General features: G+C 38.7%; 1 protein-coding gene across 1 annotated transcript; it reads right to left on the bottom strand.

Annotated features, from left to right (window-relative positions):
* Positions 1-992: 992 nt before the first annotated feature.
* On the bottom strand, positions 993-21,914 carry si:ch211-262h13.5 (uncharacterized protein LOC571127 homolog). Its single transcript, XM_062027543.1, has 7 exons — positions 21,622-21,914; positions 16,723-16,833; positions 12,181-12,268; positions 9,248-9,414; positions 8,939-9,046; positions 6,007-6,093; positions 993-1,622 (listed from the first exon to the last, which is right to left on the bottom strand). The coding sequence occupies exons 1-7, from the start codon at positions 21,844-21,846 to the stop codon at positions 1,140-1,142; spliced, it is 1,269 nt and encodes a 422-aa protein (XP_061883527.1). The 5' UTR covers positions 21,847-21,914; the 3' UTR covers positions 993-1,139.
* Between the last annotated feature and the right edge of the window lie 465 nt (positions 21,915-22,379).

The raw sequence follows: 22,379 nt of genomic DNA, 5'->3' as shown, positions 1-22,379 counted from the left end.
GCAACACTAAATTGGCCCTAGTGTGTGAATGTGAGTGTGAATGTTGTCTGTCTATCTGTGTTGGCCCTGCGATGAGGTGGCGACTTATCCAGGGTGTACACCGCCTTCCGCCCGATTGTAGCTGAGATAGGCTCCAGCGCCCCCGCGACCCTGAAGGGAATAAGCGGTAGAAAATGGATGGATGGATGGATGGTTATGTTAGGCCAGCAGAGAAGGCCTTGCTGGCCCTGACGGCACACCACTGCATTTGATTGCCTTGGGAAGATTTAATAAAACATTTTTCTTTTTCGCCTTCTCCTCTTCTCCACTCCACTTGGGTAGCTCCGCTTCATCTTTATAAACACTTCTCATAAACCATGCCAACAGGTTTGTTTTTGGATGCTCTCTGGCATCAAGTCTGCACATGTGTACTACCATGGAAAAGTGTGATGGGAGGGAGGAGCTGTCGAAAACGATCATGAGTCAAAAATTATCATTATTGATATATGAAGTTTCCCTTTACTTTAAAGTGTAAAGTAGAGATTAGCTGATTCCTGTCATATTATTATCTGTAAATAATAATAATAATTATAATAACACATCATTGTTATATTGATATTATTAGTGCATCTACTGGGGGTTAAGCCTCTCCCCATCACATGGTACACCAGAGAATCGCTTAATTTAAATATTCAAGCACAGTGTTACTGTTCAAACTTTGTGTAATGTTACAGTGGCCAAAATATTAAATATGTTTGTTAACTAAAACCTCTGCCTTGTTCTTCAAGAATATTTAGGCCTACTGTGCTACTGTGTTTTAATGTTGGTCATTATATTGGTACTTGAAGAGCCAAGTGTTTTCTGAGGTGGTACTTGTTGAAAAAGTTTGAGAACTACTGCGCTATGAGATACAAAAAGTGAAACTTAAACATTACTTTGTCGGATGCTTAAAATTAAAGTTTAAAATATATTAAATGCAAACAATAATACTAAAGAAGCACAGCTGAAAAATGTTAGCTTCAAATCCAAGCTTTAATTGCTCAAGGTTTTATATGCTGTCAAATTCTCCATATATTTGATGTAGGTTTCAAATAGTGTTGTGAGCACTGCTGTATATAGTAAGGTTATTTGTCCATGGCATTATCACCAGCACTGGCCCTTTAAACTGTAGTGTATCGAGCAGGGCCAGGGCAGGAGCGGAAAGGCGACGGCCCACTTGGGAAATCAGACAGGAATGTTGGTTTGCGGGACGGTGAGAGTTCCGCCAAGGCCTGCCGTTTTTTGCGGTCATGCTTCTTATAGTGAAAGTCAAAGGGCGGACGCAGTGCCAGAGGGCCTCCTATCTCTTCAGAAGACGAATCGAAAAGTCCGGTGGATGAGGGCCGGCGATTGAAAAAACCTTCTTCAGACTCACTAGAAGACGAGGAGGAGGTAATCGGTGGACTAAGTGAAGGGTCCAAGGGACCGGGGAGAATCTGCGTGGGGTCAAGTGGTGCTGGTTCAGTATCAGGATGTTGTGTGGGGTCAGAAGGAGTGGGCTGCTGATCTTTTTCCGGGTAATCGAATGGAGGCAGTGTTGGGATATCAGGCTTTGAGGGAAGGTCATGACCTTGTGGCTCCACTGGCCGTGGGACATCCCCATTCTGAGAAGGAACAAATCAAATTTAGATTTACAAACTCATTTTCAGTGGTCATATTTCATTGCAATATAGCATTAAATAGATAGAGAAATTAACTGAAAGTACATTGCACAGTATGATGTAGCACTATACAACATTTCAAAATACACTAGGTGACGAATTTAAAACCAATATGCATTACAGAGTGGGTGCTAAACTTTACTTTAATACGTCGTGGATTTAATAAAAGTAAAAAAAATAAAAAGCACATTCTATGTTTTTAGACTAAATTAATTGTTGAATGAAGTTGTATTTATTACATTCAATTAGTACTATGTTGGGATCAATAAATATTTACCAAGCAGGACTTGGGCATTCTTTCTTAATTAAATGCCATTTTGAGCGTTTAATTGACCCCACAAATGTGATGTTCCAGAAACTCAATCTGCTCAAAGGAAGGTCAGTTTTGTAGCTTCTGTAACGAGCTAAATCTGTTTTCAGATGTGTGAACATGATTGCTCAAGGGTTTTCTAATCATCAATTAGCCTTCTGAGCCAATGAGAAAACACATTGTACCATTAGAACACTGGAGTGATAGTTGCTGGAAATGGGCTTCTATACACCTATGTAGATATTGCACCAAAAACCAGACATTTGCAGCTAGAATAGTCATTTACCACATTAGCAATGTATAGAGTGTATTTCTTTAAAGTTAAGACTAGTTTAAAGTTATCTTCATTGAAAAGTACAGTGCTTTTCCTTCAAAAATAAGGATATTTCAATGTGACCCCAAACTTTTGAACGGTAGTGTATATATATATATATATATATATATATATATATATATATATATATATATATATATATATATATATATATATATATATATATATATATATATATATATATATATATAAATGTATTTTATATTATTTTTTAGATTATGTTAATTTGTTATTCTCCAATGTAGATGCCTCAAAGGTGGCATATTCCCTCAATTCTCAGTGTGTGCATGTGTGTGTTTTCTTTCTTTTTTTTGGTGTAAAACACTTTGTGTTGCAACTTGCCGATGTATGTATATGTATAAATAAAGTGAAATGTTTCTACTTTTGTTTCTCAACTTTTGATTTGAAATATCCTGTGCATCAGTAGCGTGCAGTCACTAGAGGCAGGGGAGGCGGGGCCTCACTTGCCATCATGGAAAGAAAAAAAGAAAAAAAAGAAAAAAAAATAATTAAATTGTTATATGTATCCAGTGATTATACCAAAGTTATTTTCCATTTAACTTCACCAGTTTTAGATTATTTTTATTTTTATTTTCACATTTGCCGTTCAAATACTGAGAAGAGACGGTGCGGTGATCAGCAGCGAGTTGAGGCACTTGTGCCTCACCATGGATTGCGACTCGGCTAACTGTTGGCCTGCTGTGCAGTGAGACCGTATTGCTATATGAATTATATTATACATTTCCATAGTTTAGTTAGCTGAGGTATATAATGTACAGTGTATTTTGTCAACGACTGTATGTGTGTAATGTATTTTTAGTGCTGAGCGCTCATAAATCTGCTGCAGAGACACACTGTGTGAGGCTCGTATCATAACCCCGCCTCCTGGTGCCAAGCACCTCCGCCGCAGAATGCACCGCCCGACGGGAGCGCCGCAGCCACACCAACCAAAGCCCACACCCAAACCCTCCACGTGCAAGACCGAATCCACCCAAAAAAAGTCACTTAACAAGAAGCCAAAAAGTGCAAAAACAACAATGCTCGCGCTGCAGGAGCCGCGAACGACCGCAGGGACACAACATTAGGTACACCTGCACTGCAGGTTCATATGTTTGTAAATCTGACTGTGATGATGCAGTCGTGCCTCACCAGACATTAACCTCACCGCACGCCACTGCTGTGCATGTTATCAGCTTGCAAAATTCGTGAAGGAGTCTGTGGTATTCAATGTGCTGCTTGCCATCATGTCTGCTCATACTGTAAGGAATGTTTATAATTCTCAATTATTAGCATACAGTGCCATGATTGCTTCAACCACACCCTTCTAATGCAAGAAGGTCGCTTTTCTTTAAAGGTAATTACTGTATTTTGCACTGAAATATGCATATGCAGCTACAGGAGACAACCTCTAGGGGGGATTATGATTGGGATTATGATTTCACTTAGCAAACACGCTTGGATTACTCATGGCCTTTAATGAGTGTAATTGTTAAACATACAGTAGGAAGGGGATTCATATGGCCCCACTCGTCACGATTTACCCGGCACAAGAAACGGGACAAAGCAGGGTGAATATCTTAAAATATGTTTTGTGGCAATTCCAACTTTAACCACAGCGACAGTTGCTATGTAGAGTGGCGCTTTCCAACATTTTTAGCAGACTGCATTACAAAATGATTAACCCCCCCTCTTCCTCTCATGCGAGATTTGCCTAGGAATGGGGCCATGATGTGAGTATTTGGTGAACATCGTTTTGTCCTTCTAATTTCGGCGGTTCTTGAACTCACCATAGCAGGGGTCACCAACCTTTTTGAAACCAAGAGCTACTTCTTGGGTAGTGATTAATGCGAAGGGCTACCAGGTTGATACACACTTAAATAAATTGCTAGAAATAGCCAATTTGCTCAATTTACCTTTAACTCTATGTTATTATTAATAATTAATTATATTTACACTTAATTGAACGGTTTAAAAGAGGAGAAAACACGAAAAAAAATGACAATTAAATTTTGAAACATAGTTTATCTTCAATTTCGACTCGTTAAAATTCAAAATTCAACCGAAAAAAAGAAGAGAAAAACTAGCTAATTTGAATCTTTTTGAAAAAATTTAAAAAAGAATTTATGGAACATCATTAGTAATTTTTCCTGATTAAGATTAATTTTAGAATTTTGATGACATGTTTTAAATAGGTTAAAATCCAATCTGCACTTTGTTAGAATATATAACAAATTGGACCAAGCTATATTTCTAACAAATCATTATTTCTTCTAGATTTTCCAGAACAAAAATTTTAAAAGAAATTCAAAATACTTTGAAATAAGATTTAAATTTGATTCTACAGATTTTCTAGATTTGCCAGAATATTTTTTTTGAATTTTAATCATAATAAGTTGGAAGAAGTATTTCACAAATATTCTTCGTCGAAAAAACAGAAGCTAAATTGAAGAATTAAATTAAAATGTATTTATTATTCTTTACAATAAAAAAAAATAAAAAAATACTTGAACATTGATTTAAATTGTCAGGAAAGAAGAGGAAGGAATTTAAAAGGTAAAAAGGTATATGTGTTACAGTGTTTAAAAATCCTAAAATAATTTTTAAGGTTGTATTTTTTCTCTAAAATTGTCTTTCTGAAAGTTATAAGAAGCAAAGTAAAAAAATGAATGAATTTATTTAAACAAGTGAAGACCAAGTCTTTAAAATATTTTCTTGGATTTTCAAATTCTATTTGAGTTTTGCCTCTCTTAGAATTAAAAATGTAGAGCAAAGCGAGACCAGCTTGCTAGTAAATAAATACAATTTAAAAAATAGAGGCAGCTCACTGGTAAGTGCTGCTATTTGAGCTATTTTTAGAACAGGCCAGCGGGCTACTCATCTGGTCCTTACGGGCTACCTGGTGCCCGCGGGCACCGCGTTGGTGACCCCTGCACCATAGTGTGGACTGTGACGCAACAGTTTGTGTACATGTAAAATCTTCCACTCCTTCTTTGTCTCATTTTGTCCACCAAACGTTTTATGCTGTGCATGAATGCACAAACGTGAGCTTTGTTAATGTTATTGCAAGCTAATCAATACTAACATGCTACTTAGGCTAGCTGTATGTACATATTGCTTCATTATGCCTCATTTGTTGGTATATTTGAGCTCATTTAATATCCTTTACTTGTATCTTCTTTGAATATGATTTAGTTTAGCATGTCTCAAGACACATTATCTGTATGTAATATTGGCTGCATTTCAGATAGTTGTTTGTGTGCCATGTTGTTAAGAAGACAGCCTGTCGTTTCCTTCAACTTGGACACACACATCTATACCGTTGGCCATTAAAAGCCAGTAATTTCCAGGAGTTATCTCACCTTCTGAGTAGCCTCTGATTTACTAATGTTTTCCAATGTTGTAGAAATGTGTAGAATAAATATTAAATTTCAACATTTTTGTCAACGAAGATTTGCTTCAGCTTGCGACACATACAGTAATTATTTTCATAGTAGGCTATTATAACTAATATAGACACTTCATGGACACTTCACGTCATGTGTTGCCTTCATTATAACACTTGTATACAGCGTTTCATTTTTTGCGGCTCCAAACAGATTTGTTTTTTGTATTTTTGGTCCAATAGGGCTCTTTCAACATTATGGGTTGCCGACCCCTGGTATAGGTAAAAATGTGCTTCTTACCTGTATTTTGAACATCTCACAGGACACTTGAACGTCCGGATGATCATGCAGGTCACCATGCACAGAACCTGTACAAAAGCCTGCAGTCTAGAGGGAGGACATGACAGACGGAATTAATTGCTGTAGAATATTGGCTGGTAAACACTTAAACAACATCAGACTGCTTGTCAGATTCCATTTTAATAGTTTTTTGGGCAATATTCAGTACATTATTGGCCATGTAAGTTTGTTTACTCAGTTGCAGAGGATACCAGTCATGTTTTATTCCTATAAATGTATAATGTTATTGTTAAAAAATCTCCAAATTAATAAATAATAAATCAAATGCTGTGTAGTCCTGCCCTGCGCACATCCGGGATCTAAGTGCAGAAGCGCTATGCAATGAGCTAAAAGCCCTGAGCTGTCAGGTCATTGTCCTGCGCGGTTCTCAAGGCCTAAGTACTGCAGGTAACGGTTACACAACATACAGTACTACAGTGCAACCTCCAACACCTCATTGTGCAAAGTTTTCGATATGCGGACCACAAGGCGAATAAAAATATGCGCTGATGGTCTCAGTGTACGAACGTTTCACCCACCCATTTTGTGCCATTTTGTGCCCGGCAGCATAGCCATTGTGGGCGAGCTGATCGATATCCAGTGCTTATTCAGTCAGCAAAGCAGTGTTGACATTAGCAACTGTGTTACTTTTCTTTAAGCTAGTTTTTTAGTGTTTTTTTAGACTTTTACAGCTTTTTTCTAGTTTTAGTAGCTTAATAAGAGTCTAAAAAAAGCAATGGACAAGGGATGTGTGGTTTGAAACATTCAGGAAGTAGCCACAGTCTTGGCAACATTGCCCCCTGTCCACTCTTGCTGCACGCCAAGAAGATAAACCGACAAGAAACAGTGGATTTTATTTTCTATTCAAATCATTGTAGCGACTTGGCTCTTTAGGTAGAGGAGTTTTGTGATTTCAAATTGTGAGTGTGCCACTGGGCTAGTGACAGTGTGTGTGCGTGTCGGCAGGGTGGGTGAAAATGAGGACAGTCCAGGCGATTGTTGTTGTCTTGATTTTAGTAATAAATCTAAAGATGATCCATTACCCCCTTGTTATGTTTGTTTGATATACAATACTGTATAGCCCAGTGGTTCCCAAACTACGGCCCGCGGGCCGGATTCGGCCTCCAGCGTCCAAAATCCGGCCCGCGGGAAGATCCAAGTAAAAAAATAAAAAAATACTTTTTTTTTTTTTTTTTAATTCTTTTTTAAAATCTGTCCTTTCTAATCAATTTTCAACCGCTTGTTACTCTCGGTGTCTCCTAGCCGCTCAGGCAAATCCTATCTAAAAATGCATTTTCCCATCGATAACGTGACATCATCACGCTCGGAATATACATATACATACATACATACATACATACGTACATACATATATATATATATATATATATATATATATATATATATATATATATATATATATATACACACACACATATATACACACGATGTTTTGTCAATGTGGAACCATTGTCTCATTGTCCCTCCTACTGCAATAATTACTGTGACACCTGTCTTTTTATATGCGTTGGACACGCCTTCCAACTTCCCTTTTGTCCACGATAACGGGAGAGGTAGGCGTGCATGCAACGACAGAAATTGTATTGTCATGTTAAGAATTTAAGTTCACTATCTTTTTCTGTATTATATTTGTGTAGGGACTTGACGATGGCAAAAAGTTACTGACGACAATTGTATGTTGTGTATTATCAGGTATGTTTATTTCACTGTTGTACACGCCTTTTGTCCACGATAACAGGAGAGGGACTTGACGATGGCAAAAAGTTACTGACGACAATTGTATGTTGTGTATTATCAGGTATGTTTATTTCACTGTTGTACACGCCTTTTGTCCACGATAACAGGAGAGGGACTTGACGATGGCAAAAAGTTACTGACGACAATTGTATGTTGTGTATTATCAGTAAAGTGCAGTTGAGCAATCCATGGTGTCGGTCGTATTCCATTAAAGCCACACAACGCAGAGGAAAAGACCACCACATATATACAGCCCGGCCCCCGGCCAAATTTTTTTAACCCAACGCAGCCCCCGAGTCAAAAAGTTTGTGGACCCCTGTTATATAACCCCTTATATTGTATTGAAAGTGTGCTAACTTTTACCAAAATATGAACTTTTGTCGAAGCTGGAAAACCATTATTCATGTTTACATTGTTTCTTTTGGGGTAATTTGCTTCAATATACTTTTAAAATGTCCAAACCCTGTTCAAGAACCACTTAAGTTCATAAATTGAGGGTCCACTGTACAGCACAGCTATGGACGAGCTTGCATCCATCACAATCACAATCACCCCTCTAAACCTGTCCACTCTCTCATCCGGGTCACGGCACCAGCGTAACAGTGCCCACGTGCACAGTCCAAACCTGCAGAGGCACGGGCTCAAAACCAGATCCCCAGATCCCCACTGATTAAGCGTAAAGTACAGTACATGAGGCTTAGCTCATTAGCCACAGCTAAAGTCTAGTCCAAGGTGTCGGAAAGTGAGGTTTAAAAGATGTACTACAGCACAGCCGCATTAGCTGGCATCTGTTACATGAACATATACAAACAGTGCATATGTTATTATGCATTATCAGAAATGTATACATAATGCAGTTTATTTTATATTGTATTACAATGATACCCGCTTATCTTATTCTTATACGTTTTGATCTTCTATCAGATTGTTTTATGTTTGTGTGTTTTCAAAGTGCCAGACACCATTTGAGTGAAACACACTGAGGAAACATGGTAGATACACAATTAAGCACGATCCTGTGATATTGTAGGCAAAATGTTTATGTTTTAAAACAGAATATCTAAAGAAAATCATTGAAACGATGATACTCAAGGTACTCATTATTTGTTGACCCCTGAGAGTGTTTTCTGCAGACCTCAGTGTCTGAAGCAGATGTTAACCGCTGACAGGTGTTCCTCTCCGTCACTCCCTCTGGACACTCTTCGACCGTATATTCCACAAATCTGGCTTTCACTGGCAAAGTCTGAAACATACAACAAATACTGTGAGACGCAAGCAAAAATATACACAAAGAACTAGCATAAGCACACTTTCCTGCAGTCCGCCCATGGGACTGTACTCAATAATTGCAAGGCGGACAAAACACTGAGATAATTGCCATGTAATATAATCTACCACACAGCTCAGTTTCATTAGAAGTTAATAAATGCATAAATAGTCGTACTTGCTCTGCGGCTCGGGTGATCCGCTTCACCCCGAGCCCTGCACCCAGAGCGGACTGCCTCTTATAGGATGCCAGAGTGACCTGAGCAGCAGTCACAGCTAGCGGGCTGTCAACAGGAAGAAGGACCGGGCAGGTTGGACAAGTCTGTTGCAGCTTCTGTGCGGGGTCTGCATGAAAAATATGTAACCAAATAAAGCATATAATTAAGTTTGAATTGAAATTAAAGCTATAGTTTATAGTATTTTCAATGTTAGAGCATAAAATCTTGTTTACGACCTTTTAAATACGTGTTTTAACATTATGAAAGCCGTCTAGAAATGGAGTAACATTCACATAGTTACCATTACTCATTCTTTTTGTCCATTTATTCTAATATACAAAACCAGTGAAGTTGGCACGTTGTGTGAATGGTAAATATAAACAGAATACAATGATTTGCAGATCCTTTTCAACCTATATTCAATTAAATAGATTGCAAAGACAAGATACTCAACATTCCAACTGGTAAACTTTGTTCATGTTTGCAAATATTAGCTCATTTCGAATTTGATGCCTGCAACATGTTTCAAAAAAGCTGGCACAAGTGGTAAAAAAGTTGAGGAATGCTCATCAAACGCTTATTTGCAACATCCCACAGGTGAACAGGCTAATTGGGAACAGGTGGGTGCCATGATTGGGTATAAAAGCAGCTTCCATGAAATGCTCAGTCATTCACAAACAAGGATGAGGCGAGGGTCACCACTTTGTGATCCAATGCCTGAGCAAACTGTCCAACAGTTTAAGAATAACATTTCTCAACGAGCTATTGCAAGGAATTTAGGCATTTCACCATCTACGGTCCGTAATATCATCAAAAGGTTAAAAAAAAATCTGGTGAAAACACTGCACGTAAGCGGCAAGACCCGCGACCTTCGATCCCTCAGGCGGTGCTGCATCAAAAAGCGACATCAGTGTGTAAAGGATATCACCACATGGGCTCAGGAACACTTCAGAAAACCACTGTCAGTAACTACAGTTGGTCGTTACATCTGTAAGTGCAAGTTAAAACTCTACTATGCAAAGCCAAGATGGACTGATACAAAGTGGAAAAGTGTTCTGTGGTCTGACGAGTCCACATTTCAAATTGTTTTTTGAAACTGTGGACGTGGTGTCCTCAGGACCAAAGAGGAAAAGAACCATCCGGACTGTCTTTGGCGCAAAGTTGAAAAGCCAGCATCTGTAATGGTATGGGGGTGTATTAGTGCCCAAGACATGGGTAACTTACATATCTGTGAAGGCACCATTAATGTTGAAAGGTACATACAGGTTTTGGAGCAACATATGTTGCCCTCCAAGCAACGTTATCATGGACGCCCCTGCTTATTTCAGCAAGACAATGCCAAGCTACGTGTTACATCAACATGGCTTCATAATAAAAGAGTGCGGGTACTAGACTGGCCTACCTGTAGTCCAGACCTGTCTCCCATTGAAAATGTGTGGCGCATTATGAAGCCTAAAATACCACAATGGAGACCTCCGGACTGTTGAACAACTTAAGCTGTACATCGGGCAAGAATGGGAAAGAATTCCACCTGAAAAGCTTCAAAAATTGGTCTCCTCAGTTCCCAAACGTTTACTGAGTGTTGTTAAAAGAAAAGGCCATGTAACACAGTGGTAAAATGTCAGTGGCATGGCCACCATACTTGCTGTACCTTCCAGGTTCAAAATAAAAACATGGATGAATAACTATATTATTATATTCATTATGTTATCTATTAGTGTGCAAGTTGTCAGCTAATGATTAGTAGCGCAAACTGCCAACTAACAATTAGTGCGGCAGTTGCCAGGTAGTGATTAATGCGTTAGTTGCCAGCGAGCTGTTAGCGGTGTTATCCTGTATTATTTGAATATCTTATTATTGGAAAATAATAAGATATATAAGAAAGAGTTTAATTTGAAACACAATTGCAATTTTATACAGGATATATAAGTAGCTGGTCCCTGCTTCAACTTTCTGTCATTTTGGGGGTCCTTGCCCTAGAAAACGTTGAAGACCCCTGCAATATAGTAATGCAGCCTGAGGCTGAGCCAATCAGTGGCCACGGTACAGAACAACGCGCTCTGATTGTTCTATTCTCGTGGTCAATAATACTGTAGTTGCTACGCTCTGGAGTATGTCTGGACCCTGGGATGCAGAGACATCAGGCAAGTGCATAAAAAAAGCCCTTTTTATTATGGAAAATGCAGGTATCACAAAAAACTACGATGTGCAGCTGGGAAGTGCACAAACAGCACAAAGAAAAAAACCAAAGCAAATGAAGCATGGCATGAGAAGCATCCTAATTGGCAAGCAAGGACAGGTGTGTCCTCAGTGGCAAACAGGAACAGGTGAGGGAGCCAGCGCTTGGACCAGTTCAATGAAATCAAACAGGATGTGGGATAAAAAAAAAAGATCACTGGATAGGAAATCAATATAAAATATAAATTCTACTGTCATGTGAGATCATCACAGTAGTATTGATATTATTTGGTTAATTTAGCCATTCTTATGCTTGAAAATGCTTAATTTAGGCCAATAATACATAAAACATGCTTTATATTAAATCAATATTTAATATAAAATTTAATATGATAAATAAAAAATATGCGATAAAGTGAAGCTGCTAACTTTAACAATATACAAACTTAAATAATTGGAACATGCAGTGAAGCAAGCATACAGATGTACATTATATTTGAACTTTGAAGTATGCATTGCCTTAGGGCAGCTGCAGGAAAATGTATGTTGATCCTTTACTACAAATGAAGAACAATCTTAGAATATTTAGCTTATTCAGTCATAAAGCATCATTGGAAGATGATAATATGCAGAATAAAATTAAAATCTTGAATATGAAATTGAATGAAAATTCAAATGAATATAAATAACTCATCTGTCTGTATGTTTACATTACCTGGCACAAGTGTACAGTCATAACTGTACAGGTAGGAGTAACCCTCTGTTGTGTGCAGGATGGTAGTGTTGCAGTTACCAGAGATTTGCTGAAAATGGAAAAAAGGAGAGTTTGGAATTGATTCACTGATTCACTATGAATAATTATAACTGAAATTTTAGCTATCTAACAACTCGAATCAACATAATTGCTTGACATTGACCAAGCATACCAAGCAGATAGAACTGCACTTGCAAGGCTGCAGTGGAAAAACAAGGTCTTGCATTTGTTGTTAATCAAACAATTCAGATAGACATGTTTAACTCTTTCATGGACACTAGTCACTACAGTGGACGCAATTGGAATTCACTGCCACCCATTGGTCAGCTATGGTAAGTGAAGAAAAAACTTCCTCACAAACAAGATAGCCATCAGATATGCAAATGTGCAGAGCAGGGGAGTAATATACGCACATTATTTGTATTTTAGGAGACCCTTGCAGGTATAAAACTATGAGTGACATCATTTTTGACATTCCGGAATACTGATTTTGTGCTTTGAGGATATTGTGGTTAATCATATGTCCACTTGATCATGACTATATTTTGACTGTCAGGTATAGTATTGGTGCAACTTTGTTGTTTTTGAAAATACTTAGGGCGTGTTGTGGGTGATCTTTTAAGACTGCATGTACAATTGATAACAAGTGCAAAAGTGGTGCAGACTGCCTTAATTAAATTAGGTTTTTGCGTATACTATGCAGCTGTCACCATGGAGATACTCATTTACTGCATGTTCATGTTATCAACCTATGGCGTTTTGCTGTTTTTAAACATGAAGCAGACAACTATAATACGTGCCACTTTTTCTGAGCATTTTAGAAGTTGTCCTGCAATGTGACCTACAATGGACCCCACTTTTTATCGCCAAAGGTGTGCTCTGGGAGAGGCTGGCATGTGCTGGAATGATTCAGATGCAATAAAATACATATCATGTTTTTTTCATATAGGAGATATGTGTCACCAATACATTAAAAAAAAAAAGAATACCCTTAACAAGCCCTTCAGTCATTCAGTAGATGCAATTGCTGTCTAATATAATAATACAATATTTATTTATCTGACAGAAATATGTTGATTGTCGACATGAGCACGGACGATTCTCTCTCTCCATCGTCTGTCGTATTGCACGGATTCGCCTCCTCCATGTGGCTGCCAGTTTGCAGGAACATTTTAATAAAGATGCAAAACAGCGTCCTCAAAACAGTTCCATGCTTAATGAATCACATTGCGAGCGTTAAATGATGATATTTGCATCTTCTCTTCCCTGTTTTGTGGGCGTTGTGGTAATCAGCATATATTCTGCATGTACAGTACAGGAGGGAAGGGGTTCATGAGGCTCTATTCTTGGGTGGATCTCGTGTGAGAGGAAGGGGGGCGGGGGTTTATACATTTTGCAATGCAGTCTGCTGAAAATTATGGTGGCAGTAGTGGGGCAGTACAAGTACCTGGGAGTCCACTTGAACAGCAGACTGGACTGGAAGGACAACAGCAAAGCTGTATACAAGAAAGGCATGAGCAGACTCTTTTTCCTGAGGAAGCTTAGTCCTTTAATGTGTGCAGCAAGCTGTTGGGAATCTGTTTTCAGTCTGTTGTGGCCAGTGCCCCGTACTTTGCAGTGGTTTGTTGGGAGAGCAGCACAAGGGACTTAAACCGGATTGACAAACTGATCCGGAAAGCCGGCCAAACTATTGGCACGCAGTTGGAGGCGTTTGTGTCAGTGAGGGACAGGAGGACACTGGACAAACTGCTAGCCATCATGGACAATCCTGCCCACCCACTCCACCAGACAATTGAGGGACAGTGGAGCTCATACTCCAACAGGCTCCTTCAGCTTCGTTCCCACAGTGTTCGATTCAAGAACTCCTTCATTCCGCACTCCATCCAGCTGTATAATCCTGACCGCTTCTATGTTAGCTACCTCTCTTTGTTTATAATGTATATTTTCTGCTGAATCTACTCTCTATTTTATGCTGCCCCCCCCCTTTTTTTTGCAGCTGTTACATATACTCTAATATTGTACATGGTAATTGGGATTTGTTATATATTGTATATATTATATAAAATATAATATAATACAAACCCTGTTTCCATATGAGTTGGGAAATTGTGTTAGATGTAAATATAAACGGAATACAATGATTTCCAAATCATTTTCAACCCATATTCAGTTGAATATGCTACAAAGACAACATATTTGATGTTCAAACTGATAAACAATTTTTTTTGTGCAAATAATCATTAACTTTAGAATTTGATGCCAGCAACACGTGACAAAGAAGTTGGGAAAGGTGGCAATAAATACTGATAAAGTTGAGGAATGCTCATCAAACACTTATTTGGAACATCCCATAGGTGAGCAGGCAAATTGGGAAAAGGTGGGTGCCATGATTGGGTATAAAAGTAGATTCCATGAAATGCTCAGTCATTCACAAACAAGGATGGGGTGAGGGTCACCACTTTGTCAACAAATGCGTGAGCAAATTGTTGAACAGTTTAAGAAAAACCTTTCTCAACCAGCTATTGCAAGGAATCTAGGGATTTCCCCATCTAAGGTCTGTAATACCATCAAAGGGTTCAGAGAATCTGGAGAAATCACTGCACGTAAGCAGCTAAGCCCGTGACCTTCGATTCCTTAGGCTGTTCTGCATCAAGTGACATCAGTGTGTAAAGGATATCAACACATGGGATCAGGAACACTTCAGAAACCCACTGTCAGTAACTACAGTTGGTCGCTACATCTGTAAGTGCAAGTTAAAACTCTCCTCTGCAAGGCTAAAACCGTTTATCAACAACACCCAGAAACGCCGTTGGTTTCACTGGGCCTGAGCTCATCTAAGATGGACTGATACAAAGTGGAAAAGTGTTCTGTGGTCTGACGAGTCCACATTTCAAATTGTTTTTGGAAACTGTGGACGCCGTGTCCTCCGTACCAAAGAGGAAAAGAACCATCCGGATTGTTATAGGCGCAAAGTTGAAAAGCCAGCATCTGTGATGGTATGGGGATGTATTAGTGCCCAAGACATGGGTAACTTACACATCTGTGAAGGCGCCATTGATGCTGAAAGGTACATACAGGTTTTGGAGCAACATATGTTGCCATCCAAGCAACGTTACCATGGACGCCCCTGCTTATTTCAGCAAGACAATGCCAAGCCACGTGTTACATCAACGTGGCTTCATAGTAAAAGAGTGCTGGTACTAGACTGGCCTGCCTGTAGTCCAGACCTGTCTCCCATTGAAAATGTGTGGCGCATTATGAAGCCTAAAATACCACAACGGAGACCCCCGGACTGTTGAACAACTTAAGCTGTACATCAAGCAAGAATGGGAAAGAATTCCACCTGAGAAGCTTAAAAAATGTGTCTCCTCAGTTCCCAAACGTTTACTGAGTGTTGTTAAACGGAAAGGCCATGTAACACAGTGGTGAACATGCCCTTTCCCCAACTACTTTGGCACATGTTGCAGCCATGAAATTCTAAGTTAATTATTATTTGCAAAAAAAAAAAAGGTTTATGAGTTTGAACATCAAATATCTTGTCTTTGTAGTGCATTCAATTAAATATGGGTTGAAAAGGATTTGCAAATCATTGTATTCCGTTTATATTTACATCTAACACAATTTCCCAACTCATATGGGAACGGGGTTTGTATAATAATGTAATATATCAGTATATATTATATACTGTATATATAATATGTAAATATTACATATATGTCATATTTGATATTGCTACTATGGTACATTTTTAGTCTACTTTATACCTGCATTAGCCTTTCCATCCTTACACTTTCAATCCTTTGTAACTGAGCTACTGTGTGGAACAATTTCCTTTGTGGATCAATAAAGTTTGTCTAAGTCTATTAAAATGTAGCAATATTTCGTGGATCATAGACCTCTCGAGTTTACTCAATGTTTTTGGACTACATTTAACAGTATTGGCAAAGTAACATATGTGAACATCATTAAAGATAATTAAAAAAACATTTTACAGTGTTAACATTTTTTTAAATATTCTTCATTAGTTAAACCTGTAGTACACCCTAGTCGACAATTCCCAAACTCCTTGAAAAATGTATGTTTTTTTGTTTTTTTAATGTCGTTGCATTTTTTTTCCATGTCCAGAAAGTAATAATAACATATAAGAAAAATACTGAAGTAGGTCATCTTAATTTGTGCATTAAAGGGTCAGGAATAGAGCGTTCATTGTGGAGGTCTGCCCTCTCAGTCTTATCTTATTGTAATTAATTTCAACTTACTAATAGTTATATTAGTTAACAGCCAACAGTTTGTACTTCTCGAGTAGCAAAATGTGAGTCAATTAGATCAACTTCTTATATATAGCCCCAATACGTGATGTGCTTATACATATTGCACATGTTTGTCTAATGGTGCGCCTGCCTCGTAGATACATGCTAATGAGGGCGCTTACATGCATAGTCAAAGTGCATAGGTTGCTTGGTTGCACAAGATTCTGTGTTTGCAGAAGTGTGTGTTTCCTACTGTTTCCATGAATGGCCTGATGTCACAGCGCTTCCATGGTTTGGGACTGCCTATGTGACATTTAGTCTCCAGGACATCAAGGTCCAGGTAGTACACGTTGCCTGCTGGGCCCTGACATGCACAATACAAAGAAGTAAAGGAGAAGAGGACAGCAAATGTTACAGAGGAATTTGATTTTCGTTAGTAGACTGGCAGCAATATAAATGTGCTTTGAGTTTATGTAAAGACTTCTGTCAAGTTGCTGTGGATCACATCATTAAGGGTGTCAAAGGGTGTCACACTTTGAAATGTACATTTGCTGCAGCTCAGGGCATGAACTTGATGAATAGAGTAGATGTTCTTTTCTAGTAGTCAGAGCTCAAAGCATGAAAATATGTCCTCTGGTCATACATAGTGCATTGCGCAACATTGTTATTGACACATTTACATGTGTTAATATACAATTGATAATCATTGGGTGAATGCTGACAGTCCATCGGTGCCATTGCTGGATTAAAGAACGACAGCGGACTGAAAAACAATGATGTGGAAAGTAAATTACCAAAAATGTTCTCATTTATCCAGGTCACTGCATTCTCAGGGCATTCAATTGATAACTGGACTGTTTGGTTTTGTTTTAGAAGACGTTTCGCCTCTCATTCAAGTAGGCATCATCAGTTCATGCTCATAGACTTAGATTGGTCAGATAGTGAGAAAAACATTGTTAGGAACTCGCATGACTGCAGTTTTTGTGACCCCAAGATGCAAGAACCAGGAGGACGATGAGCAGGTAAGATGAGTTTTATCACTCAAACAGAGAGGGAAGCAGTCTTGCATGTAATAGTTCCAAACATCAAGTGTGATCTTCGAGCACTGAGGAGTGCTCGAGACAAAGCATAAATAGGATACATGTTGATTTGCAGCCGGTGTGGACTGGCTGCCAATCAACGGCAGGTGAGGAAAAAACAGTGCTTCGCGGAACAAACAGGAAATAGAACAAAATAAGAGCACTGACGGGAAGTAAATACAAAAACAAGGAAACAAACAGAAATGAAGTGACCGATCGTCACAAACAAATGTTTGCAAAAGAGAAATCCTACTGTCAATGCCAACAACAGTCGTTGAAGTGGAATTTCCTCTCGTTAGCATTGAGATATGGTGTTGTAGAACGATCGCTGCGGATCGACTACTACCAGCCCAAAATAGTTGGAATCACCCACGTTAGCATTCCATTCAGTTGTAAATAAATGGCACATAGGAGCATCTGTCACCAGAATGTTTCAAACTCCTGTTATTTGTTGGAGGCTAAATTGCAGAGTGTTTTAGGAATAATTGAAAGGACAGTGTTGTATGTGAGAGACAGGTAGTGTTGCAGACCACCTCCTCTTTTCAGGGATGGTTTTTCAACCTTGACATACAGTATATAGCTGCCCTCAGTTTTCTTTCTTACCATCCGTCCTCCTTGTCCAGAATCTGTACATTTTTGTTCTCAAAGGAGAGCTCTTTTCTTTGAGGTGCAGGTAGACAACTGAGTCTTGGCCTGAAGAGTTTGCCCGTCTATGCTTGTTTCTCCAATATATGAATCAAAGCATTCATCATTGCACTGGATAGCATACACCGGATTGTTGTTGTGGGGTGTCCTGTCCGGTCTTTAAGATGCACTAGTCTCTATCTCAGGGTGTTGCCTGGTTTGAAGTGTACTGGGATGTTGTGGTTATGAACAATTATTCTGAGTTTTTCAGATAGACCTGATACATATGGAATGACAGTATTTTGGTGTCTGTCACATTGTTCCCTGAACAGAGGAGGAGGTCTGCGACACCACCTGTCCCCCCCACACTACACTGGCCTTTCAACCATTCCTAAAAGTCTCTGCAATTTAGCCTCCAACAAATAACAGGAGTTAGAAACACACAACTTTTGTGCTATTTGTTACAACTGAATGGAATGCTAACATGGGTGATTGCGACTATTTTGGGCTGATGATGGTCATTCCACAGCAATCGTTCTGCCACACAATACCTCAATGCTAACAAGGGGAAATACCATTTTAACAACTGTGGTCGGCTTTTACAGTTAGGATTGCTCTTTTGCATCTCAGCAGTCGTTTTTCTCTCTACAATAGGGTTTAACCATCCTTGCCCAGGCACACCCTTCTGGTGTTGGAGTATAAATATTTGGGGTTTTGGCAGCAGCTGCTATACTAGATCTGACCAATCGAAGTCTATGAGCATGAACTGATGAATCCTACTTAGATGAGAGGTGAAACATCTTCTAAGACCAAACAAACAGTCCAGTTGCGATTGATTTAATGCCCTGAGAATAAATCATAAAACTGTCCAAAACCCAAAACAAGAATTCAAAATAAATACGAAACATTTTGACAAACACCAAACACAGGTTTTACACTTTGTAAATTTGTTTTGAAGTTTGTAAAAAAAAAAAATTCTTCTTTTTTTTTCTCGCATTTTGTAAATTAGTTTTCAATTTAGTAATATTACAATCAATCCTTACAATCAATTATGATATAGTTTAAAGGGCACTGTGGTGGAATGTCCGAATCTTAAACAGCAACAAAAGTGAATTTAGTACAAACGTTTTATTTACCCATAATCAAATGGTACAGGTTGGATTGAATTGCCATGCAAACAGACAACGTCTCCGGAGACGTTGGATGAATCGAGAATCATGCGAATCATCCATAGACTTGGTCTACTTGGCCATTTATGTGTTTCCCTCGTCCAGTTGTTTTTGACCTGTTTGTTCTGCAACATACTTGAATCCCTTAGTCATAATAAACAATCAAAACATTTTGTACAATGTTTAGGCCGACCATACGTTCAACTCTAACCCACATATGCTCTTCCAATGGTTCAGAATAGAAAAAAGAGAAACGAGCAGACATTCCACTACTGTCGTGTCCTTCTTAATGCTTTTCGACCTCGCTCTCTTTCCGGACTTTGACAGACACAAAATATGGTACAAAAGGTCAGAAATTCCACCACAGCACCTATGATGAATTTCGTCTTTTCTGACTTATAATATGTAACAATGTTGGATACTCGTGTTGAACAATGACAAAGCGTCAAATCATAAGGTTCATGCATTTTGCCATAAGCTTGCACACAGTTTTAGATGCCTCCGTTTGCAGGGTTTTGCAGTCTGGTTACGTTGTGACGTTACAACAAGGTGGACAATTTAGTCATTGAGTAAAGCTCTCAGCCAGAGAGCTCCTTTCTCTCTGCTTCAGGCTATGAGAAAACTCAAAAAGAGTAGGGGAAAGTATTGTTTTTATCTATCTTTTATGTGCATAATGAACACCTATGTGCAACATTCAGTGACATAACAGCTGCTAAAATCAGCTGTTTTTATGCAGAGTCGGAATTAAGCAACTCCAGGCAACTTCAACCCTAGACTAACACCCTCCCCCCTCCACATCCCACCTCTCCGGATTGTAAATAATCAAATGTAAATAATCAAATGTATATACTTTTTCTTATGCTTTCTGAACTCACGATGTTCACTGCTCGCTGTACATATCCTACGAAGTCAGACCTACACTGTTTCAATGTCCATTTCTCAGATGATGCAATTGTTGATGACTGAAGTGCTGATATCAACCAAACCTAACTCCCCCCCCCCCCCCCTCCACATCCCACCCCCCGGATGGTAAATAATGTAAATAATTCAATGTATATACTCTGATGATTAACTTGTGCGATGACTGTATTATGCCGATAGTATATATTTGTACCATGAATTGATTAACGTGGACCCCGACTTAAACAAGTTGAAAAACTTATTCGGGTATTACCATTTAGTTTATGAAAGTCACACTACACTCTGATAGTGACACTAGACTTTTTAATAGCGACTATAAACTTTATATAGGTGACAATAAACTTCATATAGGTGACAATAAACTTAATGAAAGTCACACTACACTCTATGATAGTGACACTACACTCTGTTATAGTTACACTACATTTTATAATAATGACAATAAACTTTATGGAAGTCACGTAATACACTCTATGATAGTGACACTACACATTGTTGGTCGCACTACACTTTATTATAGTGACACTACACTTTATAATAGTGACAATAAACTTCATGATAGTGACACTACACTTTAGGATATTGACACTACACATTATGAAAGTGACACATTTTTTTTATGAAAATCACACTACACTCTATGATATTGACACTACACTTTCTGATAGTCACATTACACTTCATAATAGTCAAAGTATACTTTTTTATAGTGACAATAAACGTTATGAAAGTCACACTAAACTTGACGTTATTCACACTACACTTTATAATAATGACACTACAGGGATCTCCAACAGTTAGCTGCTGATGCAGTAACAACAAGCGATTGTTTCTGCAACTGTCGTTATGCTTCTATTAATGACACATGGTCACAATATTGCACAAAGACCATGGTAACAGGTGATTTAATTCAAATGTAGCCAGTCGTAAAATTAAAAGACAGATATCTCACCTCTTCTTTCTTTTTTTGTCAAAATAGTTCCATACTGAGGAAAGTTGGAAACCCCTTTATCATAAAGCTGCATACTAAATTAATACTGGTACTATTGTGTTAAGTTATACAAGAAATATTTATATTTATTTCTATTGAACACTTACTTTTCAATGTATTAGTATTGGTCCAAAACCTGCACAGCTAATTATATTCTGGTTGAAGTCAAATAGTTTAAAAATATGTGTGTGTAGATTGTCAGTCTTCCGGTCATACAATCCAAAAAGGTTTAATCAATGCAAATAGTAGTCTGGCTGCCTCCATTCAGCTTTTGTGGATAGCATAAAACTTCTTTAAACACAAATAAAAAAGGAAAACAAAAAATGTCGCCAGCCCCACAGGGAGTTGCAATGCTGCCCCCCACTCACCTGAGCGTGTAGGTGAACGTTGGTAACGCGGTTAAGGGCAAACTTATACCCGTCAGTACGGTCCTCGTTGATGTAAGTGGCAGCCAGACGAGACAGCTTCTCCACTGCTTTGTCATTGCAGGGAACTGGAGCAAGTTCAATTGGCGCCATCGCTAACCCATCGCCATTCACACACAGCATTGAGCTAAAAAATAGCAACGACGAGTAAATGGACGTGTGCATCATGGCAGAGGTTCCCACTAGAGCAAAGAGGGTAGGTTCAGTTGAATGTGAAGTTTGTTCTCTTCTGTTTGTTCTCAGCGTGGTCACTGACTTTTGGAATCAAAACAGGGAGGGATGTTGGAATGAAGCCAAGGACAAAGCTTGCTTGGTGGAAAAAAGTTGCTATTTTAGTGAATGAACACTAACAATCATTTGAGCTGTAAAAAAAAGTTTAATTATAGACTAAGTTCTCTAACAAGTCACTCTGTAGATCAGGGGTCAGCAACCCGCGGCTCTAGAGCCACATGCGACTATTTAGCGGCGCTCTGGTGGCTCCATGGAGCTTTTTCAAAAAGGTATGGAAAAAAAAAATGGGGTGAAAAATAGTTTTTTTGTTGTGCCATGGTTTCTGTAAGAGGACAAACATGACACCAACTTTCCTAATTGTTAGAAAGCCCACTGTTTAATATGTTTGTGTTTATGCTTCACTGATGAGAGTATTTGGCGAGCGCCGTTTCGTCCTACTAATTTCAGCGGCCCTTGAACTCACCGTTGTG

The sequence above is a fragment of the Entelurus aequoreus genome, linkage group LG19 (genome assembly GCF_033978785.1).
Source record: "Entelurus aequoreus isolate RoL-2023_Sb linkage group LG19, RoL_Eaeq_v1.1, whole genome shotgun sequence".
Lineage (NCBI taxonomy): Eukaryota > Metazoa > Chordata > Actinopteri > Syngnathiformes > Syngnathidae > Entelurus > Entelurus aequoreus.
This window is presented reverse-complemented; position numbering and strand designations above follow the sequence as displayed.

Coding starts and splice junctions, on each gene's coding strand:
- si:ch211-262h13.5 (XM_062027543.1), bottom strand. CDS start 21,846: ATGATGCACACGTCCATTTACTCGTCGTTGCTATTTTTTAGCTCAATG. Junction 16,834..21,621: donor ACGTTCACCTACACGCTCAG/GTGAGTGGGGGG, acceptor TGTGCATGTCAG/GGCCCAGCAGGCAACGTGTA. Junction 1,623..6,006: donor GTGAGATGTTCAAAATACAG/GTAAGAAGCACA, acceptor GTTCCTTCTCAG/AATGGGGATGTCCCACGGCC.